The sequence below is a fragment of the Canis lupus genome, chromosome X (genome assembly GCF_003254725.2).
Source record: "Canis lupus dingo isolate Sandy chromosome X, ASM325472v2, whole genome shotgun sequence".
In the NCBI taxonomy this organism is placed as follows: Eukaryota; Metazoa; Chordata; class Mammalia; order Carnivora; family Canidae; genus Canis; species Canis lupus.
The window spans coordinates 15892527-15917112 of NC_064281.1; the positions used below are offsets into that span (position 1 = coordinate 15892527).

The 24586-nt window shown below is 41.4% G+C and overlaps 1 protein-coding gene across 21 annotated transcripts in view; it reads right to left on the minus strand.

Annotated features, from left to right (window-relative positions):
- MAP7D2 (MAP7 domain containing 2) overlaps positions 1 to 24586 on the minus strand; it is a 108522-nt gene that overhangs the window by 18512 nt on the left and 65424 nt on the right. For 9 of the 21 annotated variants that reach the window (XM_025438240.3, XM_025438226.3, XM_025438211.3 and 6 more), the window contains 4 exons: positions 24110 to 24220; positions 22132 to 22254; positions 16045 to 16199; positions 13413 to 13540 (listed from right to left, as the gene is read on the minus strand). In XM_025438240.3, the coding sequence (XP_025294025.1) occupies positions 13413 to 13540; positions 16045 to 16199; positions 22132 to 22254; positions 24110 to 24220 (517 nt within the window). The remainder of the gene's footprint in view (positions 1 to 13412; positions 13541 to 16044; positions 16200 to 22131; positions 22255 to 24109; positions 24221 to 24586) is intronic. The other 12 variants (XM_025438299.3, XM_025438263.3, XM_025438304.3 and 9 more) reach the window with 6 other exon arrangements.

Here is a 24586-nt window from a genome sequence, read left to right on the forward strand (position 1 = left end):
AACCGCTGAGCCACCGGGGCTGCCCCCCTGGTTCCCTTTTTTTTTTTTTTTTTTTAAATTACTCTTTACTAAAGTATGACTGATATCCAGTTCCTTTTCATATGCTGAGGAACAAACTCAGGCAAAGGGTGGGGAGAGGAGGTAGAGGTGTCTTTTTCTTGTTTTGTTTCTTAAGATTTAAAAGAATCTGTCCTGCTACTGGGAAGACGTGAAAGCTGAGAACAAGCCTACTGTCACTCAGGGAAATACTGCTTTGTTAAAATGCTGGAGCCTGTCTTATGTTGAAAAAAGGTCCATCATAAGTACACTGGTCTAGGCTTGGCTCCTGGTGAGTGCTAGGTGTTGAGGATACAGGTAACAACCTAGCTTCAGAAGCTGAGTTTACCCAGAAGTCTGCACAGGAAAGAAGCATTTGCAGAGTTCCTTCAGAAAGAAGTAATCTGTACATAAATTACAAAATGTCAGTCTCAATCCTGTATAGCAGGTTGAACCATATGAAATTTCCAATATTCAACTGTTTTTGATCTATGAAAACAGCAAAAAAAAAAAAAAAAAGTAACTCGACATAATACTAAAGGCCAATATATCACCATAGGATTAAGAGTTACCTAATCAGGTTCTGATGGTAAGGAAAAAGTATGATCAAATCACTATTATACTTGGTCTTGAGCTAAAAAATAATCATCAAGTGTTATGTGGATTAGGTAAAATGCAGGCCAGTTTTCCAATGATGCTCTCATGCTTAAAGGCCAGCTATAAATGCCCAAGAAAACACTTTGTCTTAATCAAAGCCAGACCAAGGGGGATCCCTGGGTGGCTCAGCAGTTTGGCGCCTGCCTTTGGCCCAGGGCGCGATCCTGGAGTCCTGGGATTGAGTCCCGTGTCAGGCTCCTGGCATGGAGCCTGCTTCTCTCTCCGCCTGTGTCTCTGCCTCTCTCTCGCTCTCTCTCTCTCATGAATAAATAAATAAATAAATCTTAAAAAAAAAAAAAAAGCCAGACCAAGGGCCACATAATGACACATAGTGTCATACTCGACCCAATGAATACAACTTGAACCTAATTCGAATTTTTAAAATTTGCTGTTTCAGCATCTGGTATTTTACTAATAAAGAATCAGTCCAGATCTCACATCCATGGTAGGCTGTCTGCCCCTTCGAACAGTCTGCTCCCCAGATGGACAGCTCTGGCCCCAGAAAGAATGGTTTCATACTGGCCATACCAACTTCCCTGTGCCATCATCCTATAGGCTTGGAGCCACACAGAACCTCTGCAACAACTTGGCCACATGGATGGTGCCTCCCCACTATAGACTGTTCTCAGTCTGCCCTTGGGCTCAGCTGACTCAGGCTCACGATTCCTAAGGGACTTCTCAGCAACCAGTATTTCTTTCCTTTTTTTAAAAATGGCAATGATTTATATATATATATATATATATATATATATATATACACACACACACACACACACACATATATATAGAGACATTGATTTATTTTTTTTTTTTTTTTTTTTTTTTTTTTTTTTTTTTTTAAAAATTTTTTTAATTATTTATTTATTTATGATAGTCACAGAGAGAGAGAGAGAGAGGCAGAGACACAGGCAGAGGGAGAAGCAGGCTCCATGCACCGGGAGCCCGATGTGGGATTCGATCCTGGGTCTCCAGAATCGCGCCCTGGGCCAAAGGCAGGCGCCAAACCGCTGCGCCACCCAGGGATCCCGAGACATTGATTTATATACATATATACAAACATATATATATATAGAGAGAGAGAGAGAGAGAAAGATTTGCCAACATATAGCATAACACCCAGTACTCATACCGTCAAGTGCCCACCTCAATGCCAGTCACCCAGTCACCCCAGCCCCCCGCCCACCTCCCCTTCCCCTTGTTCATTTCCCAGAGTTAGGTGTCTTTCATGTTCTGTCACCCTCACTGATACTTCTCACTCATTTTCTCTCCTTTCCCCTTTATTCCCTTTCACTATTTTTTATATTCCCCAAATGAATGAGACTATATAATGTTTGTCCTTCTCTGAATGACTTACTTCACTCAGCATAATACCCTCCAGTTCCATCCCCGTTGAAGCAAATGGTATTTGTCGTTTCTAATGGCTGAGGAATATTCCATTGTATACATAGACCACAGCTTCTTTATCCATTCATCTTTCGGTGGACACCGAGGCTCCTTCCACAGTTTGGCTATTGTTTATAGCAGGTATTTCTTTCCAATTGTACCCTTTAACCCTGATTTTCTAAATTTGTTCCTAGACTCTCTTGCATACACACCAAAGAGCCATGCATGCACAGTATCCTGTCCTCTCCATATCCATATGTACCAGGGTTTTTCAACCCTGCTGTTACTGACATTTGGATCTGAACCATTCTTTGTTTTAAGGCTGTCCTATGCATGTAGGATGTTTAGCAGCATCCCTGGCCTCAAACTACCAGATACCAATAGCTATCGCCACCTTCAACTCCTGGTTGCAACAACCCAAAATGTTTCTAGACACTGTCAAATGTCCCCTCAGGGACAAGGTCATCCCAGGTGAGAACCACCTGAATGACACATACATACAGCTACCTCCACATACATTCTATCTGTATAAAGCAGATAAGAATAGAGCTACTATGGTTGGATAGGCAGTGTCTTAATCCCCACAGTCACCCCAAGGCACAACTATGGGCTTCCTGAGAGCCTTAGCTTGAGAGGTAACTATTAGTGGCTTATATATTTTGACAGAGTCACAGCTGGATTCTTCACAGCTGGTGAGACTGAGCAAAGGTGCTGGACTCACACAGCCCAGTCCAACCACATTCTCTCTGGGACTTGCCTACAGAAAGCACACACTCTGAGCTTCTCTGAGCAGTGCCTGAAGAGGTGGGCTCTACCCAAGGGGGTCTGCACTGTGCTGGTGTCTCTGCCAGTGAATGAAGAGATGGATAAGAAGCTCTTCTGCAGATATGACTCCCACCATGAGGGTCCCCAGGGATGGAATTGAGGGAGTAAGTAAGAAACCTGAACTGGCTGCAGGCCCAATCCATTCTAGTCTCCTTAGCAGGCAGCCTGCATCTGGATCCTGATGTACCCCTGGGGCTGGTTTAAATGGCTCACTATCAGAAGAGAATGGAATGCAATGAAGTCACACCCTCAATCAGTGTGCCTGGAACCTGTAGATGGAAATGCATGGCTGAATTACAATCCTCGGGGGACACCTGGGTGGCTCTCAGCAATTGAGCATCTGCCTTCGGCCCAGGGCCTGATCCTGGAGTCCCGGGATCGAGTCCTACCTCGGGCTCCCTGCATGGAGCCTGCTTCTCCCTCTGCCTGTGTCTCTGCCTCTCTCTCTTTCTCTGTATCTCTCATGAATAAGTAAATAAAATCTTAAAAAAAAAAAAAAGAATTACAATCCTAGGGAGAAAAAGCCGGAAAGGTCTGGATGGGGGAGGTCTGACAGCCTCAGGTCAGCTCAGCCCTGAGCAGCCCTGCTTCAACAGAAAAGTCATGCAATGGTTCTGTTCACACCACAGACTGAGAGGTTCTATTCTAAATACAACTGGGCTAATTACCTAGAAGCATGCATCTCAAACTAATTTCTACCTTACATGTAAGGATAAACTCACTGTATTAAGCAGTCTGTTTACATTCCCCTACTCCAGCCCCTGTTCAATATACAGAATTAGAAAACACACACACACACACACACACACACACACGCATGCATGCACAAACACAACCTTTAACTTAGAAAAGTGTAGGCATCACTGATTTTTTTTAAATAGCAAGCAACAGCAACCAAAATACAGAATACAATCTTAAAAATTCCCTATTAACCCCCATTTTTTTAAACCCCCATTTATGTAGTTTTCTGCTCATTCTGTCTTGCCACTTTTCTACAGGGATTTAGGACTGCAAGAGATGCTAAGCACAAGCATCCTGAACCAGGGGATATTGGTCTGGCAGGCTCCAAGGCTCTCTGGTCAGCTCTGCTCACACTACTACAAACCAAGCAAAGTCTGGCAAAGTTATTTTTTTGCAATTTCTTAAAACAGGTATCTTTAACTGATGAAAGAAATTAAACATGAATTTATCAGGGGAACTTATTGTGCTTTCACAGATAAGTACTTTCTCATCTACATAAAAAGTATCTATTTGCCTGCCACAATGATCCAGTGAGGTAGGTGGATATTACTCGTATCTGAGACCTAAGCATTTAAAGGATCTTTCCCAAGAGGTGCTACCAGATAAGACAGCCAAAGCTGGCCCTCAAATTATTTGATTCTTCATCTTGTTTTTTTATAGGTTTCCCATTTTATTTTTAAAAATTTTTATTAATTTATTTGAGAGAGAGAGAGAGCGAGCACACGAGTGAGCACAAGCAAGCATGAGCAGAGAGAGGAGAAGCCGACTCCTGGCTGAGCAGGGAGCCCAACACAGGACCCCGAGATCATGATCTGAGCTGAAGGCAAACACTTTACCAACTGAGCCACCCAGGTGCCCTTAGGTTTTCCATTTTAATTTTTAAAAGTTCAATACTTCCTCCAATGATTAAAGATTTAACAGAGGGGATTCACATATTTTGCTAAGGTGGTAGAGATAGGTCTTCTAGTGCACAAGGCAGGATTATATAACATTCTGAGGTTCCATGACTGGTAGGAAATAATGAGCAAACCTCTCTGTAAGTAGAGCAGCAAGAATAAGTTTGAGAGAGGGTTGTCACACTTCTGGATGTGAGTTTACTGCAAAGCAGAACCCAAAGGACTATTTTCCTCCACATCTTGGAATCTAGTTCGTTTCTCTAAAGCCACTTGACTCCAGGCATAGTGAACAGAGCCTATCCACATAATGGGAGGGGTCTGTGGCCTCCTTATCAGCACAGCGTGGCCCACATTTTGAAAAGTCAATGTTCATGGTCAGAGTTTATTACTTTCCAGGGAGGAAAAAGCAATTCTATACCAGAGAAACTTGTGGCTACTACCTTAACCCAGTGGTCAAAGTTACCATCACGAGTAATGAAACAACCTGTCACCATGGCCTCCTGATACGATGCACTGAGAAGAAATCAACATGTCTTCTGTGGGATTCTTGCCTCAAATGCATAACTTGAGTCTAATCATGACCCAAATTGATGGACACTCCCCAAAATATCTGGCCTGTACTCTTTAAAAATGTCAAGGTCATGAAGAAGAAAGGCTGAAGAACTGTTCAAAGTTAAAGGAGACCAAGAAGACAAAACAACCAAATGCAATGTGGGAGCCAGGGTTGGATCCCAGAGTGGGGGGAAAATGCTATAAAGAATCTCGCTGAGACAGTTAGCAAAAGTTGCACATAGACTGTAAATTAAGTAACAGTAACATGTCAAAAATAAATTTTCTAATTTTCACAATCATATTGTGGTTACACAAAAAGAATGTCTTCATTCCTAGGGATAAAAGGTCGTGATGTCTTTGATTTACTCTTATATGGCTCTGGGAAAAATCTGTGTGAGTTTGTCTATACAGAGTGAATGAAAGTATGTGGGGGGATGGGAATGACGAAGCAAATATGACTAAACATCTTTGGTCTAGTCTTGAAATTTTTCTGTATGGCTGAAAGGACTTAAAAATTAAAAGGCTTTGGGGGCACCTGAGTGACTCAATCAGTTAAGGGTCTCCCTTTGGTTCAGGTGATGATCTCAGGGTCCTGGGATCAAGCCCTGAGATGGACTCCTTGCTCAGTGTGGTGCCTTGCTTTTTCCTCTCCCTCAGCCATTCCCCTCACTCATGCTCCCTTTCAAATAAATAAAATGTTAAAAAATTAAAAATAAAAAGAAAAATTAAAAATTTTTCTTAAAAATTGGTCAAAACTAAAAAAAAAAAAGTCTAAACTCAAATTATCCTCTAGTAAAACTGAAAAAATACAGGACTATCAAATGTACTGTGAACGTATAAGTCTGCTATGAGGAGGGAGCATAACTTAACATTTTTAATTATCCTTTTCAAGAAAATTTTCATATAAGAATGTAAAAGTCTGGGCAGCCTGGGTGGCTCAGCAGTTTAGCGCCGCCTTCCACCCAGGGTGTGATCCTGAAGACCCGGGATCGAGTCCTGCGTTAGGCTCCCTGCATGGAGCCTGCTTCTCCCTCTGCCTATGTCTCTGCCTCTCTCTCTCTCTCTCTCTCTGTCTCTCATGAATGAATAAATAAATAAATAAATAAATAAATAAATAAATAAATAAAATATTTTTAAAAAAGAATGTAAAAGTCTATCTGAGAAAAAATGGTGGTGGCAAAAACAACAGCCAGCCTGTCAATAGAGGCCCTGATCCAGTGTAGATGCTCATCTGTAGGCAGGTGTAACCACATCATATATGCACCAGGGAAATGTAGGCAATGATGCTCAGTAATGATTGATTAAAGGCCCTCAACCACTAGAGGAATCACTTGGCTCCATGAGTCCATGATTCTGAGTGGGAGGTACTTATTTTGGGCCATGCTGACAACCTGGTCTTATTTTTTTCCCCTGATGACAAACAAAATCTGTTTTGTTTCTCAAAATGCATGATGAAGTTAATCTAGGCTGACACAAACTGAGCTCAGGTATGAGCTCTCAAAGTGATCATCTTCGGCAGACTGTATTTTCCAAAGATGACCACAACAAAATCTTATCTGACCCCACACGATCTTTTGAGTTTCTTTCTCCATCCCACCGAGTCTGGGTTGGCTGGACTGCTTTGATCAACAAAACATAGCAAGCAAAGAAGGAATGCTGTGCCAATTCATGGCACAGTACTTAACTGGCCTGGCAACTTCTACTTCCTGTTTGTTCTTGGGAACACTGCCTCTTAGAACTCAGTGCCATGCTGTGAGATACCCAAGTCATATGGAGAGGCTATGTGTAGGCATTCTATTCTGGTTCCCAGCCCCCACCAAGCTCCAGCCAATAGCCAGCATTAACTGGCATCCAGGTGAATGGTTTATCTCAGACTTTCAGCTCAGTCAAGACCTACATTAACTACAGCCCCAAGTGACATTGAACCTATGGTGGAAGACCCCAGATGAGAACTACCAGATGAACCCAAGTCAAACCTCAGAAAAATCACACAAAAGACCCCAAAAGAGACCCTCCCGGTAAGCCAAAGTTATGGAGCTATGAGAATCAATAACAAATTGTTATTTTATGCTACTAAATTTTGGGGGGGGTAGCTTATTACTATGATACAGCAAGAGGTAACTGAAACATTCCCCATCATAATGACCAAAATGACTTAGAGTATATTTATAAAAAGCTGAAACCATTAGAGAACATTTTACACTGAAGAATTAGGAGTACAGGCAGCACCAAAACTCAGAGGCAGGGACAGGCTGGGTAAACGCACATGGCCACACTTCATTTCCTCTCTCTAGGTTACAAGAAGAAAGCTATGCTCCATCCAAATCTTTGAGAGTGTTGCTGAAGCTAGTTTTCTAAAACCCATACAAGTACTCAACAATGCAAACAATGGAAATAAACTTGAACGCTTAAAAGAGCAATGCCATTAATATGCACAGCCACGGAACAGTGGCTTAATTTATCTGAGATCCGGGAGGAGAACAATGTGCTGTCAGAGCCATTTATCACATGACCTGTCTGAGTTTCTAGATGGGGGGTTCAAAAGGACTAACTAAACCACCATTCAAAGCCACATCGCTTCCAGTATGCTTTAAAGATCAACACACTTGGTCTGCAGAGGGAAGGCTGAAAATGTCACTCTGATTGGGATTTATTTTGTGTGCGACACCATTTTAAAATTCAAGGGTTCCTTTTTTTTCTTTCTTCAATATTGAGCATGTGAAAAATATTTATAAAATAGGAAAAGTATGAAGAATGATATAACATGAAGAATGATACAACATGAAGATGATATAACAAATACCCACACACCTAACAACTAGTTCCAAAGAAAGACATTATAAATAGGCTGGAATCTCCTGTGTACCCCTTCCTGGCCCCCTCCCCTATGCCCCACTCAGAAGCCATCATTACTTTGCATTTTATATTTGCCATTTTCTTACTTTTCTAATAATTTTACCACATTTATATTCTTGAAAACATGCTGGTTTTACACATCTGGGAACTCAATATAAATGTCATACTGTTGATATTCTTTTACAACTTCCTTTTGCTGCTCAACACTATGTTCCTGAGATCCACCCACTGGTTGTGGGCAGCTGAAATCCATTCTTTTTCACTGCTGTAGAGTTTGGCTGGATTTTCAGAATTTATTTACAGTCTACCTGACTTCCCACATTTCTCAGACCTGGTTCATACCCATTGTGGTTCAGCCATTAATTTTTACCTGGGGAGAAATTATCTTTCTTTTTTGAATGTCTTAAAATCAATAAATGTTTGCTTCTCAGCAATGTCCACAATAGCCAAACTGGAAAGGGCCCAGATGTCCACCGACAGATGAATGGATAAAGAAAATGTGATATATGTATACAATGGACTACTAATCAGCCATCCAAAAAATGAAATTTTGCCATTTGCAACGATGTGGATGGAACTAGAGGGTATGATGCTAAGCTAACTAAGTTAATCAGAGAGACAATCATCATATGATTTCATTCATATGTGGAATTTAAGAAACAAAACAGAGGATCATAGGGGAAGAGAGGAAAAAATCAAACAAGATGAAGTTATAGGAGGAGACAAACCATAAGAGACTCTTAATCATAGGAAACAAATGAGGGTCGCTGGAGGGGAGCGGAGTAGGGGTCGGGCTCACCGGGTGATGAACAGTATTAAGGAAGGCACGCGATGCAATGAGCACTGGGTGTTTTATAAGACTGATGAACCACTAAACTCTACCTCTGAAACCAATAATACATTATATGTTAATTAACTGAGTTTTAATAAAGTTTCAAAATTTTTCAAAAAAAAGAGAAATGTTTGCTTCTCCTTAGACATCTTAACTTGGTAATTCTGATTTAGAAGTACTGGAACAAATGCCTGTCCCCAGGGCACTTATATTTTTTAATATTTTATTTATTAATTTGAGAGAGAGAGAGAGAGAGAGAGAGAGAGAGCATAGGAGCAGTGGGAAGGGGCAGAGGGAGAGGGAGCAGCAGATTCCCTGTTGAGCAGGGTGCCAGAGACGGAACTCAATCCCAGGACCCTGGGATCATGACCTGAGCATAAGGCAGACACATAACCGACTGAGCCCCCCAGGAGCCCCCAAGGGCACTTCTTAAGGAGATAATGATTCTGGTAGTTTTGACAGTATACCAGAAGTCCAGCTATGTTAAGTTCACTATTTTTCCTGCCTGGACTAGAGATGACAAGTACAGGGCTCTGAAAAAAAAAAAAAAAAAAAAAAAAAAAAGGTCATTTCATTAATTTTTCTCTGCTGAAGTAGCAGGAATATGCTGTACTACAGTATTAGAAACCAGTACCCCTCATCCTTCAAAAATTTCCCAGGAGAAATATGCAGCCCAGAAAATAGAACATTTAAGGAACTGATCAGTGGGAGGAAAAAACTGAAAAATGGCTCAAAAGAAAAGAGGAGGCAAAGGGCTTGAGTCCTTGGGCAGGAATGATCCTAGCATCGCCTATCCCCACCAGCCAATCTGCTTCTGCCCTTTAGGTTCTACTTCCCTTCTTGTTTTCGTCACATGGACACACTAAGCACTTACTGTGCAACAATAAATCCAATCAGTCCCCACCCTCTGGGCAGTCTAGCAGATGATACACTGCAAGAAGCCACAGATCAATATGGTCTGCTCCCTCACTCCATTCAGGGCTCTGTTCAAATCTCACCTCCCCAGAGAAGCCTTCCCTGACCATCATATCTAGCTACCACTCCCCCCTCCACCACTGTCATCTGACTCAGTTTTAGTTTGCTTCATAGAACTTCTCACCACTTGATGTTATATTTGTCATTCACTGTCAAGTATGCTTCTCACATGGGCTGAGAACACTGGACACAGAGAAGGCACTCTGTAGGCATTTGACGAATGAAGGAATAATTGGAGTATGCATATGAGGCTCTGTGAGCACAGAGAGGGGGTGAATTCAGTTGTGGCTGGTTCTACAGAGGATGATGGCTGAGCTGAGTTCTGAGGAATGAGCAGTTTACGTTGAACAACTCTATCTGCCCTAGGCTTGCAACTGTCCTCATCTGCATCCCCATCTCTCTCTCACTTCACTTGGGGTCTATTCAACTGGAGACTGTTCTCACTCATTTGGGGGTTCTCCGAAGCATATGGGTCACAGGGACTTGCACTCATTCATTCCACAAATATTATAGAGCACCTACTAGGTACTCATTACTCCTCTATATAGAGGGGAAATTTAAAAAATTTCTCTAAATTGAACTGCATTAAAAACTCTGGGATTTTGAGGGCTCCTAGGTGGCTCAGTCAGTTGAGCATTCGACTCTTGATTTTAGCTCAGGTCATGACCTCAGGGTTGTGAGATCCAGCCCTGAGTTGGGCTTGGCACTCAGTGCAGAGTCTGCTTGAGAGTCTCTCTCTCTCTCTCTCCCTCCCTCCCTCTCTTTTTCTTCTGCCCCTTATCCAACTGACACAATCTTTTTTTTTTTTTTTTTTCAACTGACACAATCTTATGTATGTACATGCACGGCTCACTCTCTCAATAAAATCTTAAAAAAAAAAAAAGAAAAGTCTAGGATTTTGTTTAAATCTCTTTGGTCAAAAAAAAATCTCTTTGGTCAGAGAGAGTTGTTTATAAGATTTGGCTGACGTGTCCTTTAAAATATAAAATAGCTCCATTTATATACAATAGAATACTATTCAGCCATAAAAAATAATGGAATCTTGTCACTTGTAACAAATGGATAGAACTTGAGGGCACTGTGCTATGTGAAATAAATCAGATGAAGACAAATATTGTAAAATCTCACATGTTGAATATAAAAAATAAACAAAACAAAACAAAACCAAGCTCACAGATCCAGAGAACAGAGTGGTGGTTGCTAGAGGGAAGAGGGGAGTGGAAGAGTGGATGAGATAAATGAAGGGGATCAAAAGGTACTAACTTCTAGTTATAAAATAGGTGAGCCATGGAATGTAATGTACAGCAGGGTGATTCTAGTTAATAATACCATATTGTAGTGCATATCTGAAAGTTGCTAAGAGAATAAATTTTAAAAGCCCTCACAAGAAAAAAAATTTTTTTTAAAATTTTGTACCTATGTATGGTGATGGATGGTAACTAGAATTACTATGGTCATCATTTCATAATGTATACAAATACTGAATCATAATTTTGTCCACCTGAAACTAATATAATCAATTGTATCTCAATTTAAAAATATATAAAATAGGGGATCCCTGGGTGGCTCAGCGGTTCAGCGCCTGCCTTTTGGCCTAGGGCATGATCCTGGAGTCCCAGGATTAAGTCCCACATCAGGCTCCCGGCATGGAGCCTGCTTCTCCCTCTGCCTGTGTCTCTGCCTCTCTCTCTCTCTCTCTCTCTCGAATAAATAAATAAATAAATCGTTAAAAAATATATATATAAAATAGTTCCTGAAACACACCATCAAAGAAATAGCACAGAGCCCACTATGAGCCTGCTTCTAAAAACTTAGTTATCATCTCTACAGAAGGCAACAACCTCCTTAGGTTAGCTGGGTGCAATTTACAATGATGATGATGAAACTTGCCAGCTACTCTCCTTGCAGGGACCATGAGTCAGTATGAAAGAAAAGAGTGTAATCTAGAAAAACCCCAATATGAATAGGCTTTTTTCTTTGTTAATGTCTCACCCTAACACCTGAGTAGTAACATGTGAATGGAAGACTCAGAAATAAGACAATGACAAATAGAGACCTACAGCCCACCTAATGGATTTAGAATTTGCAAGAGAGCAATGCTATAACCAAAGAGAGGCAATACTAGCACAGAAAGAATGTAATGGACTTAAAAGACAAAACAAAAACTTGATGCTATTAATTCAGCAACATATTATATAAGGATTTCTCTTATAGAAGACATATACATCAATAACAGGTATTTGTAATTTATAAAAACCACATGTTCTCTGAACAAAATAATATTAGGGAACAAGTCTCTGTTAGAATGCAACAAATTAGAAATAAGAGCTGATGTCACCCTGAAATATTTTTTTCTCTGAATATTTTAAACAAATTCCGAAGCATTAATTTTTTTAAAAGATTTTATTTATTTAGAGATGCCTGGGTGGTTCAGTGGTTGAGTGTCTCTGCCTTTAGCTCAGGGTGTGATCCTGGGATCGGGGATCAAGTCCCGCATCAGGCTCCCTCTGCTGTCCCTGCCTCACTCTCTCTGTCTCTCTCGTGAATAAATAAATTTTAAAAAGAGAGAACAGAGAAAGGGGGGCAGAGAAAAGGCAGAGGGAGAAGCAGGCTCCCTGCAGTGAGCCAATGTGGGACTCCATCCCAGGCTGAGATTGTGACCTGAGCCAAAGGCAGACTCAACCACTGAGCCACCCAGGCGTCCCCCAAGTGTTCATTAAATTTGTGTTTCATCCTATGTTCTCCTAAAGAAATTGATGCATTAAACAAGTCTTACATGATTCTCTCTACAGAGTTTCTTATTTTCCCAAATTAAAATCATATTTCTCTTTTCTCTCTCAGTACTACTGAAAATGATTCCATTTTGCTAGCTAGACTGAGTTATTTACTGAGTTATTCTTGTTGGTTACTCTAAGTAAAATATTTTAATGACTTAATTTTATTTCATTTTTTTTTATTGGAGTTCAATGTGCCAACATATAGCATAACACTCAGTGCTCATCCCGCCAAGTGACCCCCTCAGTGTCCGTCACCCAGTCACTTCCACCCCCCACCCACCTCCCTTTCCACCACCCCTTGTTCATTTCCCAGAGTTAGGAGTCTCTCTTAATGATTTAAGAGAGTGGTCACAGTGTGAATTTGTTTTGCAGTTACATGGTTTCATTGGGGAGTTTACCCAATGCTTAACAAAAAAAATATAATGGCTTCATTTAAAAACAACAACAACATACTGCCAATTGTGGCAGACAACTTATTATTGCCTCTCTGTTGAAGAGACAGATGAGAGAAGGAGAGAGTGAGTGCTCAAGTACATGAGCTTGAGCACCCAAGTACAGTGCAATCATTTCACTCTAGATGCAGGTGAAGGAGAATGCCAGAAAAGCAGAACGGAACTGATGGACCGAAAGAGAAAATGTTGAATGGATCATCTCAGTAAATCAGAGCCTCATACTTACCAGGCAACAAATAGCTGAAGAGCCCATCATTGATCCAAAAGATACACAGAGAGTGAGTGAGGTAACCCAAAGCCAGCATCCCTCCTGCTCACCTCTCAGGGCTGGCCACGACCCATGCGGCAGCAGGAAGCACGTGCTGCACTATATAGAGCCCCACCAAATTGTTTTAATTGTCCAACAGTGGCAAAGCAGAAAGATGCTTACTTGGATGTCACTGGAGAAGATGACCTCTTAGAAATGCTCCCTGGAAACTCACATCTTCTCAGAGGAGACCCAAGGCCCGCACTGGGAACAGAAGTTGTTGTTCGAGGGCTCCTCTTCATCTTCTCAGTCTGAAGGGGACACAGAATAGGTCAGCCATGGCCCATCACTGGCAATACTTGTACAATTTCTAAAAATATCCCAGATGGAATAGAAGTGATACACAGCTTTCTTTCAGTAGAGTCCATATGAAGTTATAGTGCTTCCCACAACAGGAATCTTTGCAGGAAAGCACCATGAGGTCATCAATTTGGTGGTCAATACTGAGATCATCCAATAAAAAGACACTTTACCCTCAAAATGCAAAGATTTCCTACTCTGTTATCTTGCAAAAAACTAAGAACAGAACCACATTATAATTCTGGACATATAGAAACTAGATCACTAATCACGAGGGAAATGCAAATCAAAACCATGAACTATCACCTCATATCTGCCAGAATGGCTAAAATAAAAACAAACAAACAAACAAACAAGAAACAACAAGCATTTGCAAGGATGTGGAGAAAAAGGAACCCTTATGCACTGTTGGTGGGAATGCAAACTGGTGTAGCCGCTGTGAAACACAGTATGGAGGTTCCTCAAAAAATTAAAAATAGAGCTATCATATAATCCAGTAATTCCACTGCTGGATATTTACCTAAAGTATACAAAAACACTAATTCGAAGGGATATATGCACCCCTATGTTTATTGCAGGTTATTTACAACAGCCGAATTGTGGAAACAGCCCAAGTATCCACTGATAAATGAATGGATAAAGAGTATGTGGCATAAATGTAAAAAAAAAAATACGTGGTATATAATATGCAATGGACTATTAGCTATAAAAAGAACGAAATCTTGCCATATGCAACAACATGGACAGATCTAGAGGATATTATGCTAAGCAAACTAAGTCAGAGAAAGACAAATACCATATGATTTCATTCATATGTGGAATTTAAGAAACAAAAATGAATGAAGAAAAAAAGAGATACACCAAAAAGCGGACTCTCAAATATAGAGAACAAACTGGTGGTTGCTGGAGAGGGGAAGAGATAGGTCAAAGAAGTAAAGGGGAGTAAGAGTATACTTATTGTGTTGAGCACTGAGTATGTATAGAATTGTTGAATAACTATATTGTAACTTGAAACTAATGGAACACTGTATGCCTATTGGAATTTTTTTTAAAGAATTTAAAAATGAAAAAGAAAACTGGGAAGAGTATGAAAATACATAATCACTCAAAAAAAAACTACAGGTGGGTGTAAATGTGGTTTTTAACACCCAAGACATTGAGCTGTGGACTCTAACAGTGTACCTGGTGTAATGGGGATTGCAACCTCATAGGGAGGCACCTGCCCCTGTACATCCTCCCGATGGCCTCCCTCAGCAAGAGGCAAGAGGCACGGCCTCTGTGCCTGGTAAATGGTGGGGGCTCCACAAAGGTGGCTCCCTTCTCTCTCTATTGGATTTTTCCAGAATAAATCCTCCTTGCCCCCACCCCATGCACACACACACCTTAGCCCCCTTCCACAGTAATTGACCGTACAGTAAAACCCAAGGTTCTGACACATTCACTTCTCATGTAAGAACCTCAGGGCCAAATGGATTTTAAAAACACACATGGTGTTACAAAATAAATGTCCAATAGTATAGTAATGTAACAGTCTTAAAACAGGTCCACATGTCATTTGATGCTCCTGTCTTTCCCTCGAGTGTGGGTTGGTCTTAGTGACCAACTATTGGTCTATTGTTAAGGAACAGCATATAGCAGAATGATGGTGTGTAACGTGAGATTAGAGTATAAAAGGTGCTGCAGCTCTTCCCTTGAGTGCCTGTACCCACCCCTCATTGACTTCTCAATTTGTAGGAAGCCAGCTACCATGTCATTTGGACATTCAAGCAGCTCTATAGAGAGGTCCATGCAATAAAAACCTGAGGCCAGCAGCCAGTTCTAGAAGAGACCCAGCCATGCTTTCAGAGGATTACAGCTCTGGCCATCATCCTGACTACACTGTCATGAAGAGACCCTGAACCAGAACCACCCAGCTAAACCATCCTCAATCTGTCACCCGAAGAACCAGTGTGGTAATAAACATTTGTCTTAAGCGGCTAAGGTTTGGGGTGATTTGTTATGTATCAAGCAATAATTAGTAAAAGCAGTATGGAATGTATAATTCCTATATAAATGCACATAATTGGGAATACCTGTTCAACATTTGGTTTACTGATGCTATCAGTATGATGTCAAAAATGTTTAAAGGCCACTACTGTGGATTGAAGGCTGACCTAGAATCTTAGTACTTAAAAGCAGAGAGAGGGCACTCAGAACGTTCCTTTTGACTCCTGTCCTATGGAGGGCAGGCTGTAACAAGGACAAGGTCTTTAGGAATTTGCTCCAAGGCACTTAGATTTAGGAAAATGCAAAAAGTTAAATGATTTTCAAAGGATGGGTGACTTTTTAAACTAAGTCTACCATTTGAGCAGTCTCTGGAGATTGATAGACACAGAGACCCCAGGTCAAGCACAGGGAGTAATCACATTGTCAAATAAACCAGCCCCAAGGAATGAGTGAGGGGGTTTAAACCTACCGGAGAGGCCTCCGCTCCTGCAGGGGCTCCTTTCCCAGAATCTCCTACGCCAGATGTAGACGGAGTCTTCTTCCTCTCAGCACTCCGAGTGGGAGAAGACTTGTAAGAAGATTTAAGAGGGCCAGCAGGAGCTACACGAGGACAGGCATGGGATACTAGAGAGTTACAATATCACAGCCAAAGAGACAAGGAGCACAGATGGAAAAAGTAGGGGAAGAAGGGAATTGGGAAGAACACAGTTCTGTTAAAACCTAACATGGGCAATCCACATTCTCTAAATACCACCATACTTTTTCTAGTATGTGCAGAATAGACACTATCTCAAAAGACTTCCATACATAACGTTCAAGAGTCCAGTTCGTTTCAGGAGTTCAAAGTCGGGCTTTGGAACCCAAAACTAGCACTGTCACCAAATAGCTGGATCACTCTAGGCAGGTTACTTAACCTCTCTAAATGTCACTTTCCTTGTACAGGAAAAAGTTAACACAGCAGCCCTGAAAACTGTCCTTGGAAAGGCCTGCTTACAAGGTTGGCCCTTGATCAGTACATGGAACCTTAGATTTCAGAAGGGTTCTCGCCATTAACAAGTAGCTCATATGCCTAAGCTGTATGTACAAACAACATGACTTATCCTGCTTTCCTTCAGGGTCTAGAATTCGAGTACGTAACTGGCAGGGGGAGACTATGTGACCAGCCCTCGATAAACCCTGGCCACTGAGTCTCTGAGCTTTCTTGGTTGGCAACATTTCACATATATTATCACAGCTCATTGCTGGGGGAATTAAGCATGTCCTGTGTGACTCCACTGAGAGAGGGACTCTTGGAAACTTGCACTCGGTGTCCTCTGGACTTCATCTGTGTCCCAATTCCCTCTGCTGATGTCCTGTGTAGCTTTCTACTGTACCACATCACAGCTGTGAGTGCCACCATATGCTGAGTCCTTTGAGTTCTCCTAGCAAATCTCCAAACCTGAGGCTGGTCTTGGGGATGCTGACATAGTTGGTGCCCGAAGCAGGAACTGCAAGAATGACTCTGATTCTCTGATAAATGGTAAAAGCAGTGTCTGAAAAAGAAGGCTAAAGGAATGGAGGATGATGACCTTCTGGTGCCTGGTGGCAATGGAGTCAGTCACCATGTCAAATAGCAACCGAGCTCATGTCTGTTTTAAGCGATAAATACCTATGGTATTTAAAGATAACCCATCCAGGTTTCTTTTTTTTTTTAATTTTTATTTATTTATGATAGTCACACAGAGAGAGGGAGAGGCAGAGACACAGGCAGAAGGAGAAGCAGGCTCCATGCACTGGGAGCCCGACATGGGATTCGATCCAGGGTCTCCCGGATCGCACCCTGGGCCAAAGGCAGGAGCCAAACTGCTGCGCCACCCAGGGATCCCAAGATAACCCATCCAATTCCAAGAGCTGACTTGCTGGGCCCTCTAGCTGTTTTTGGCCATGCTGGCTAAAGTGAGGGGAAAAGTACAATCCAGGTAATGTCTTTGGTTTTTATTTTCTCCTCCAAGTGGGAGTGAGACACAACCTCCTTGTTTTTTGCCATTAGTGATTTGGCTGAAATTTAAAATTCTAAGTACCGGAACCAGAACAAATCTCCACACCTGATGATTTTTGCTATGACTTTTGCATAATGGAGCCTCTGGAAAAAGGGAGACATGAAAAGAGAGGCCATCTCTAGACAGAGAGATACGTTTGGAGTTTTAAAAATCAACCTAGGTTTATTACAGATACAGAACACTTCCTCCACGAGGCCCTACCCCATGAAAGTATCACAGATACCAGCTGTGCCACTTGGGTCATGAACAAATGCTCACAGGAAAGAGCTCCTTCTCTGATGGGACCATCTAACATGGAAGTGCTGGTCAGCTCTTAATTTCTGATGCAGAGCCTAATTACATTCCTAACCTGTGATTCCTGTCATAGCTGTGAGCTGGGACAGGGTACTAAGAGGCAGTATGACCCCTTCACCCACCCCTGAGGATCAGACTCAACTGACGTCTGGTATCTGACTGGCTGGGTTAGGAACAGTTTGTAACAATGGACTAGGAGTCTGACTCTACTTCCCTTCCTTTCTTCTGCTACACACACCTCAGGAAGGCAATGCATCTGTCCCCAGAGAGAGACTGCTTTTTTCCTAGGCTGTTCACTGGATAAATAAATGGGACTACAGAGATGGCAGTTGATGCAAACCTTTCCTGAATTTTTTTTAATTCAGAATTTTGTTCCTGAACATGATGTCTAATTAAGTTTATTGTATTTTTTTTTTGTTTTTTTTTTTTTGTAAAAAGGCTCTGGTCCTTGCATTCAACCTTTCCCTATGAACAGTCATTTTAAAACTAGAGGATGACTGAGAAAATGTAAAGTCTTAATTACTGAATGGGGCACCCTGATAACAATGGCAAAAAAAAAAAAAACCCACCATACCTAGCACCTGTAGTGGTGCAGGGGATAGGAAGGACATTCAGGGTCTTTGTTTTCCAGAACTGTTCCTGGGAACTCTCCCCTCTTCCTGAAGAAAAACTGTGCTGTCTGTGCCAGCTGCTGTGAGCGCTTCAGATTCCAATGGACTGCTGAACACAGGCTGCATTTGACAATGTGACTGTGAGCCACAGGGCAGGCCAGTTCCTGTATGGTCCCTAAAGATCACCTCCATATGCCACCTGCACTTAGCAGGCAATGAACTCATGAACTCATGTTGTGCACAGAACTGTTTGGAACTGACCACCTCAGGCAGTACCTCTGAAAGCAAGGACTGAACTGAATTCCTTGGGCCAGAGAAACCTGGGGTGGGAGGGACCATGGTGGGAATGACACAATAGGAGCCCTGTCTGCCTATACTGCATGACCAATATATGTCCTGCTTGGGGTGCCCCAACACTGTAAACTATTTCCAGGGGACACATGTGCCCTCAGGGATTATACTCCCTGGGTATGTATTCTGACTATTATGATACTGCCTCAGCCCTGGAAGACTTTGAGACAGTTTCATCTTACTGGCCAGGCTGTATTGGGCCTGAACTGATGCCTTCGGCTAGGCTAAAAAAAAAAAAAAAAAGGTTCAGAAAGAAAGTTATGGAGGAAGCCATCTGGCTTTCTAAGACAGATCTTTATGGCTAATGGTCTGTGTTTTAACTGGCTAAGTCCAGAACCCCTAAAGGGTGTAAGTGAGGTCAATACTGTTGGTTGGCCTCAGCCTGTGTGGAATCCTGCTGATGGTAATTCTGCTGTAAAGATGCCTTTGCCAAGGACTGAGGGGATGGACTGTACACAAAAGAAAAGAAAAGGGGTGCCTGGGTGGCTCAGTTGGTTGAGCGACTAACTCTGGCTCAGGTCATGATCTCAGGGTCCTGGGATCGAGCCCCACGTTGGGCTCCATACTCGGCAAGGAGTCTGCTTCTCCCCCTGCTTGTGCGCTTGTGTTCTCTCTCTCTCTCTCTCGCAAATAAATAAAACCTTAAAAAAGAGAAGAAAAACATAGCAGGTCTAACTGCTGTCCTTGGAAAGGCCAGCTTACAAGGTTGGCCCTGGTATCAGGGAACTTGGATTCCATGAGAGCTCCCACCATTAACCGATAAGAGTGGCTTGCTGTGCCTGAGCTGTTGGTACAAACAACATGATTTATGCTGAACACTTGCTTTCCTTCTGAGAGTCTGGAATTTGGGTATGTACCTAGCAAGGGGTACCTATGTGACCAGTCTCCAATAAAAACTCTGGGCACTGAGTCTCTAATAAGTTTCCTTGGTAAGTAACACTTCACACATGTCACAACTGATTGGTGAGGGAATGTGCCCTGTATGGCTCCAGTGGAAGAGGACTCTGGAAGCTTGTTCCCGATCTTCCCCAGATTTTACCCCATGGTCTTTGCCCATTGCTGATTTTGCTCTTAGTCTTTTACTGTAATAAATCATAGTTAGGAGTCCTCCTAGAGAATCAATGATCTGCAAATGGTCTTGGGGACTTTCTGACACATTCCTTGTTCACAAAAGGGGGATACTTTCTATTTCCCAGGAATTTTTAAAGAGATAATTCATGCACCATAAAACCCTTTAAAAAGCGTACAATTTAGTGGTTTTCAGTATATTCACAAGTTTGTACAATTGTAACAACAGTCTAATTCCAGAACATTTTCAATACTCCCAAAACAAACCCTATACCCAATTTAGAATTCATTCCCTTTCCCCACTCTTCCAGTTCCTAGCATTATTGTCTTTTTGTATTTGGCTATCCTGGACAAGTCATATAAATGGACTCATATAACTTGTGGAATTTTATGTTTGGCTTCTTTCACTAAGCATAATGTTTTCAAGGTTCATCATGTAGCATGTATCAGTAATTCATTCTTCTGTATAGCTGAGTAATATTCCACTTTATGGACATACCACATTTTGTTTATCCATTCATCTGTTGATGTACGTTTGAGTTGTTTCTACTTTGTGGCTAATGCTGCTAAGAACTACTCAGGGACAGTTATTTTGTGTTTTCAATTTTCTGGGCTCTATACATAAGAGTGCAACTGCTAGGTCACATGGTAACCCTATGTTTAACCTTTTGAGGAACTTGCCAGGCTGTTTTCCAAAGTGAGTACATCATTTTACATTCTCACCAGCAACGTATGAAGGTTACAATTTCTCCACATCCTCGCCAACACATATTTACCCTATTTTCTTTTAATTTTGGCCATCCTATAAGTGTGAAGTGGTATCTCATTGTGGTTTTGACATACATTTCCCTAATGACTAATGATGTTGAGCATCTTGTCATGTGCTTATTGGCCATTTGTATATCTTCTTTGTGGAAATAGTACAACTACTCAGAAACTAGTAGGCTATTTCTAAAAACTAGTTAGAAATAGAGGATCATATGTCATTTATATGTCATCTAAGTGAACATACTATTTTGGGAACTAAGACCAACCCTGCCTTATTGTGGATACAATGTTGCTAATCTGCAAACAGAGAATGTCAGCCCTCATTAATCTTGCCATGACAATTTGATCCGATTTAGTCAAGAGAAGCTTTGACAGTGTGGCCTAGAGTTTCTCAGACTTCACTGTGCAGGTCTCCTGGGGCCTGAGGGTATGTCTTCCTAATAATCTCCCAGGCGATACCAATGTTGATGGTCTATGGGCCACCCCTTGAGCAGCAAGGCTCTAGACATTTATTGAGCTCTTACTATGCCAATCATGGTCTTATCTCATTTAATCCTCATGACAATTTAAAGTATTTCAATTTTATAGATAAGGAAATTGAGGCTTGGAATGCCTGGATGGCTCAGTTGATTAAGTGTCCAACTCTTGATTTTGGCTGAGGCCATGATCTCAGAGTTGTGGGATCAAGCCTTGTGTCATGCTCCACACTCAGTGGGGAGCTTGCTCAAGATTCTCTCTCTCCCTCTACCCACCCCAACTCCCCATGAGTGTGCTTACACTTGTGCACGTCCTCTGTCTCTCTAAAGTAAACAAGTCTTTAAAAAAAAGGAAACTGAGGGGCAGCCTCGGTGGCTCAGCGGTTTAGTGCCACCTGCAGCCCAGGGTGTGATCTTGGAGACCCGGGATCGAGTCCCACATTGGGCTCCCCGTTTGGAGCTTGTTTCTCCCTCTGCCTGTGTCTCTGCCTCTCTCTTTCTGTGTGTCTCTCATGAATAAATAAATAAAATCTTTTTTAAAAAAGGAAACTGAGGCTTAGAGAGGTTAATTAATTTACCCAAAGTGGTAAGACCTAGCAAGTGTCAAATCCGGTTATAGGACTCCAGAGACTGTGGTTTACAGGCTACTTTGCCAAATCATCTCTTTAAGAAAGTCTACTAACCTCCATAGCTCATGAAATAGATTTTTTTCCCTAATCCACATGCCCTCAATCATAAAATAATTTACTTACCTCTGTGACACTGAAAAGAAAAAAAACAAACATAGTAACAGCAAAACACTGGTAGGTAGAAAATGTTATTAACCATTGAAGACATTTCTCAAAGTCAGCAAATGGGAAACAAAATACAAAAATTCAGGAATAACCTGTAGGTCAACCAATACCACTTTGGGCATTTTCCTTGGCGTCACCAACTTGGCCTCTTTTACCTGAGTCACTGGCCTGCTCAGAGAGCATGAGTACACTTCTGCTTCTGGCTAAAGAAGCCTGTGTGGGTGTCAACAGTCGCATAACAAGAAAGGTTTCCATGGGACTAAGGTGTGTACGATGAGCTGAGGGATGGAATCAAATGAAAAATTTAAAAAGCAAAATTAAAACAAAATAAAATATTTAAAACAAACACAGATTATGATGCAAATTAACTTTTGGGTGGCAGAATGAATGTGGAAAATAAAAATATTTTAGCAAAGGATGGATTTGGAGTTTGTCATAGTAAAATAAAACAAATGATGTGTCCTTTGGGGTTTGGGAGAACACGTTAATTCTTTTGGGGTGCCAGAATTCATTGAATATGCTATTATAGTATCACAATATTACCTGTATCACTTAAAGAGAATTAGCCCATCTCCCAAGATGTAATATGGACTCAAGAAACCATTTACTCACCAAGTAGATCTACCATTGTAAAAAGATTACTCCTATGAAACACTTTAGGGTCTTCTGTTAAAAAACATTTCATTATACACTGATTTTGTGATCGTATAAATATGCATCTGTTCATACTTTTTCTATGTACATAAGGGCAAAAATTAAATAAGAACCACAAAAACAAAAATAGCCAACTAATTATCGGCTTTAATGGAAGTAGCAGTAATCATAATCTAAAATTCAGTGACTGAAATGTCATTTTGATGGCTTTGGAATGTATTATGTGGTAACGGATTAACTCTTCCATTACTTTGAATTTCTTGGGTACCCATTAGCCAGTAAATGGTTTGGGAATTATATTTTTGAATTTATAATCCACAAGCAGATAATTCAGTTGCCAACAATATGCAATAACATACTGATATCTTTACATAGTAATCAATGCAAATATGAATTTAACCTCAATTTGTAACCATGTGAATTAATGAAAACACATGGAATACACTCACTATGGAAAAGCTATACAGAATTAAAAGCAAGTAGATGTTTTCTCATTCAGCTCTCAATTAATTCAAGGTTTCCAGTGTTCAGTTCAACAATGAACTGCATCAGAGATCAGCAACATTGACACTTATGGGGTCTCTGACACACGACAGGCCTCTGTGCTGGAGGTGCAAGGTCAATGCCAGTGAAAAACAATCAGCAAGGCATACTGGCCTCTTCAAAGTCACGAACACTCTCCTGCTTGCCCCTTGGTAATGCCTAGCCTGTTAAATATTCTACTGGCACCTGGCACTTCTCCAAAGATGTTTTAAAATATGCATTTAATGCATAGAGAGCTTCCCTCTCTTCCTTAACCTACATACTCTGAAAGGTATAAAGTCATATGTTTAGTGACTTATCTGAGCCTCTGTTGGAACACAACCAGTTTTAAATCTATTCAGTTTCTGGAACCGGCACATGTCCATATCACTTTCCACCTCAAAATGAGTGCCGGAACAGGCCACCCATCCTATTCTCCTTTTAAAGGCTTCATATTAGCTCTGAACTTCTGTTTTCAAAACAGAAGTGGGCAGGCCTACAAACCACAGACAACAGCAGAGTCCCATTTTTTTCATACATCTAAGTTTTCCACATATATCTGCATGATCAATTCTGCTGTTTCTGGCTGATCAACTAGATCACATCAATAACCAGGCTGTTACTTTTTTAACAGTCCCATGTGCCCATTGGTCAATTAATTCTAGGGCACGATAACTCCTACATGCACTGTGGAAAATCCAATAATCCCTTTCAGACTGAAAGAATATCATAAATTCCTGTACCTATTCAACAATGACCTGGCTCTAAAGAGCGATGTCACTTTCCAAAGTCCAATTAAGCAAGGCCCTGGGGCTCCCACATTCAGACCACAAGGCTGAATTCAAATAATGGAGGTACTTGCAGAAGGCTCAAGAGGGGCTCTCACAAAGACCGATGTTAAGACACTCACACTAGAAAGAAGAAAACCACAGAGACCAGGTCTACACATTCACTTGCCTCGGTCTGGGGAATAGGATATTGCCACGGTGGATGAAGACAGGCGCTTACTCATGGGAGGCTCCGTCTGCTTTGGCAAATTCATGGTTGATGTTGAAAGTTTGTCACATGCTGCAGAGAAACGCATTAAAGACATTGGTATTCATACCACTGTAGACTGAGAAACACATAGCCCCAAGTGTTCTTCCTGTCCTCATCCACACGCCTCCTAAACAGCTGTGGCACAGCACACGGCTTCCATCATCCAGCTATGTACTTAGCCTATCTGGAAATGCACAGGCCAAGGCACCCATCAGTCTGAAGCAAGATCTTCTCTTCAATTTCAAATAGTCAACCTCACTCAACTGTTCAACTAAAGCCATGCTAATTCTGCCAGCAAATCATTTCCTGCATCCAAGGATCTTAAGCATATTCAGACTCCACAAAAACAAAACCAATCTGGACCCAGAGACAAATCACCACTGGAAAATGTTCAGT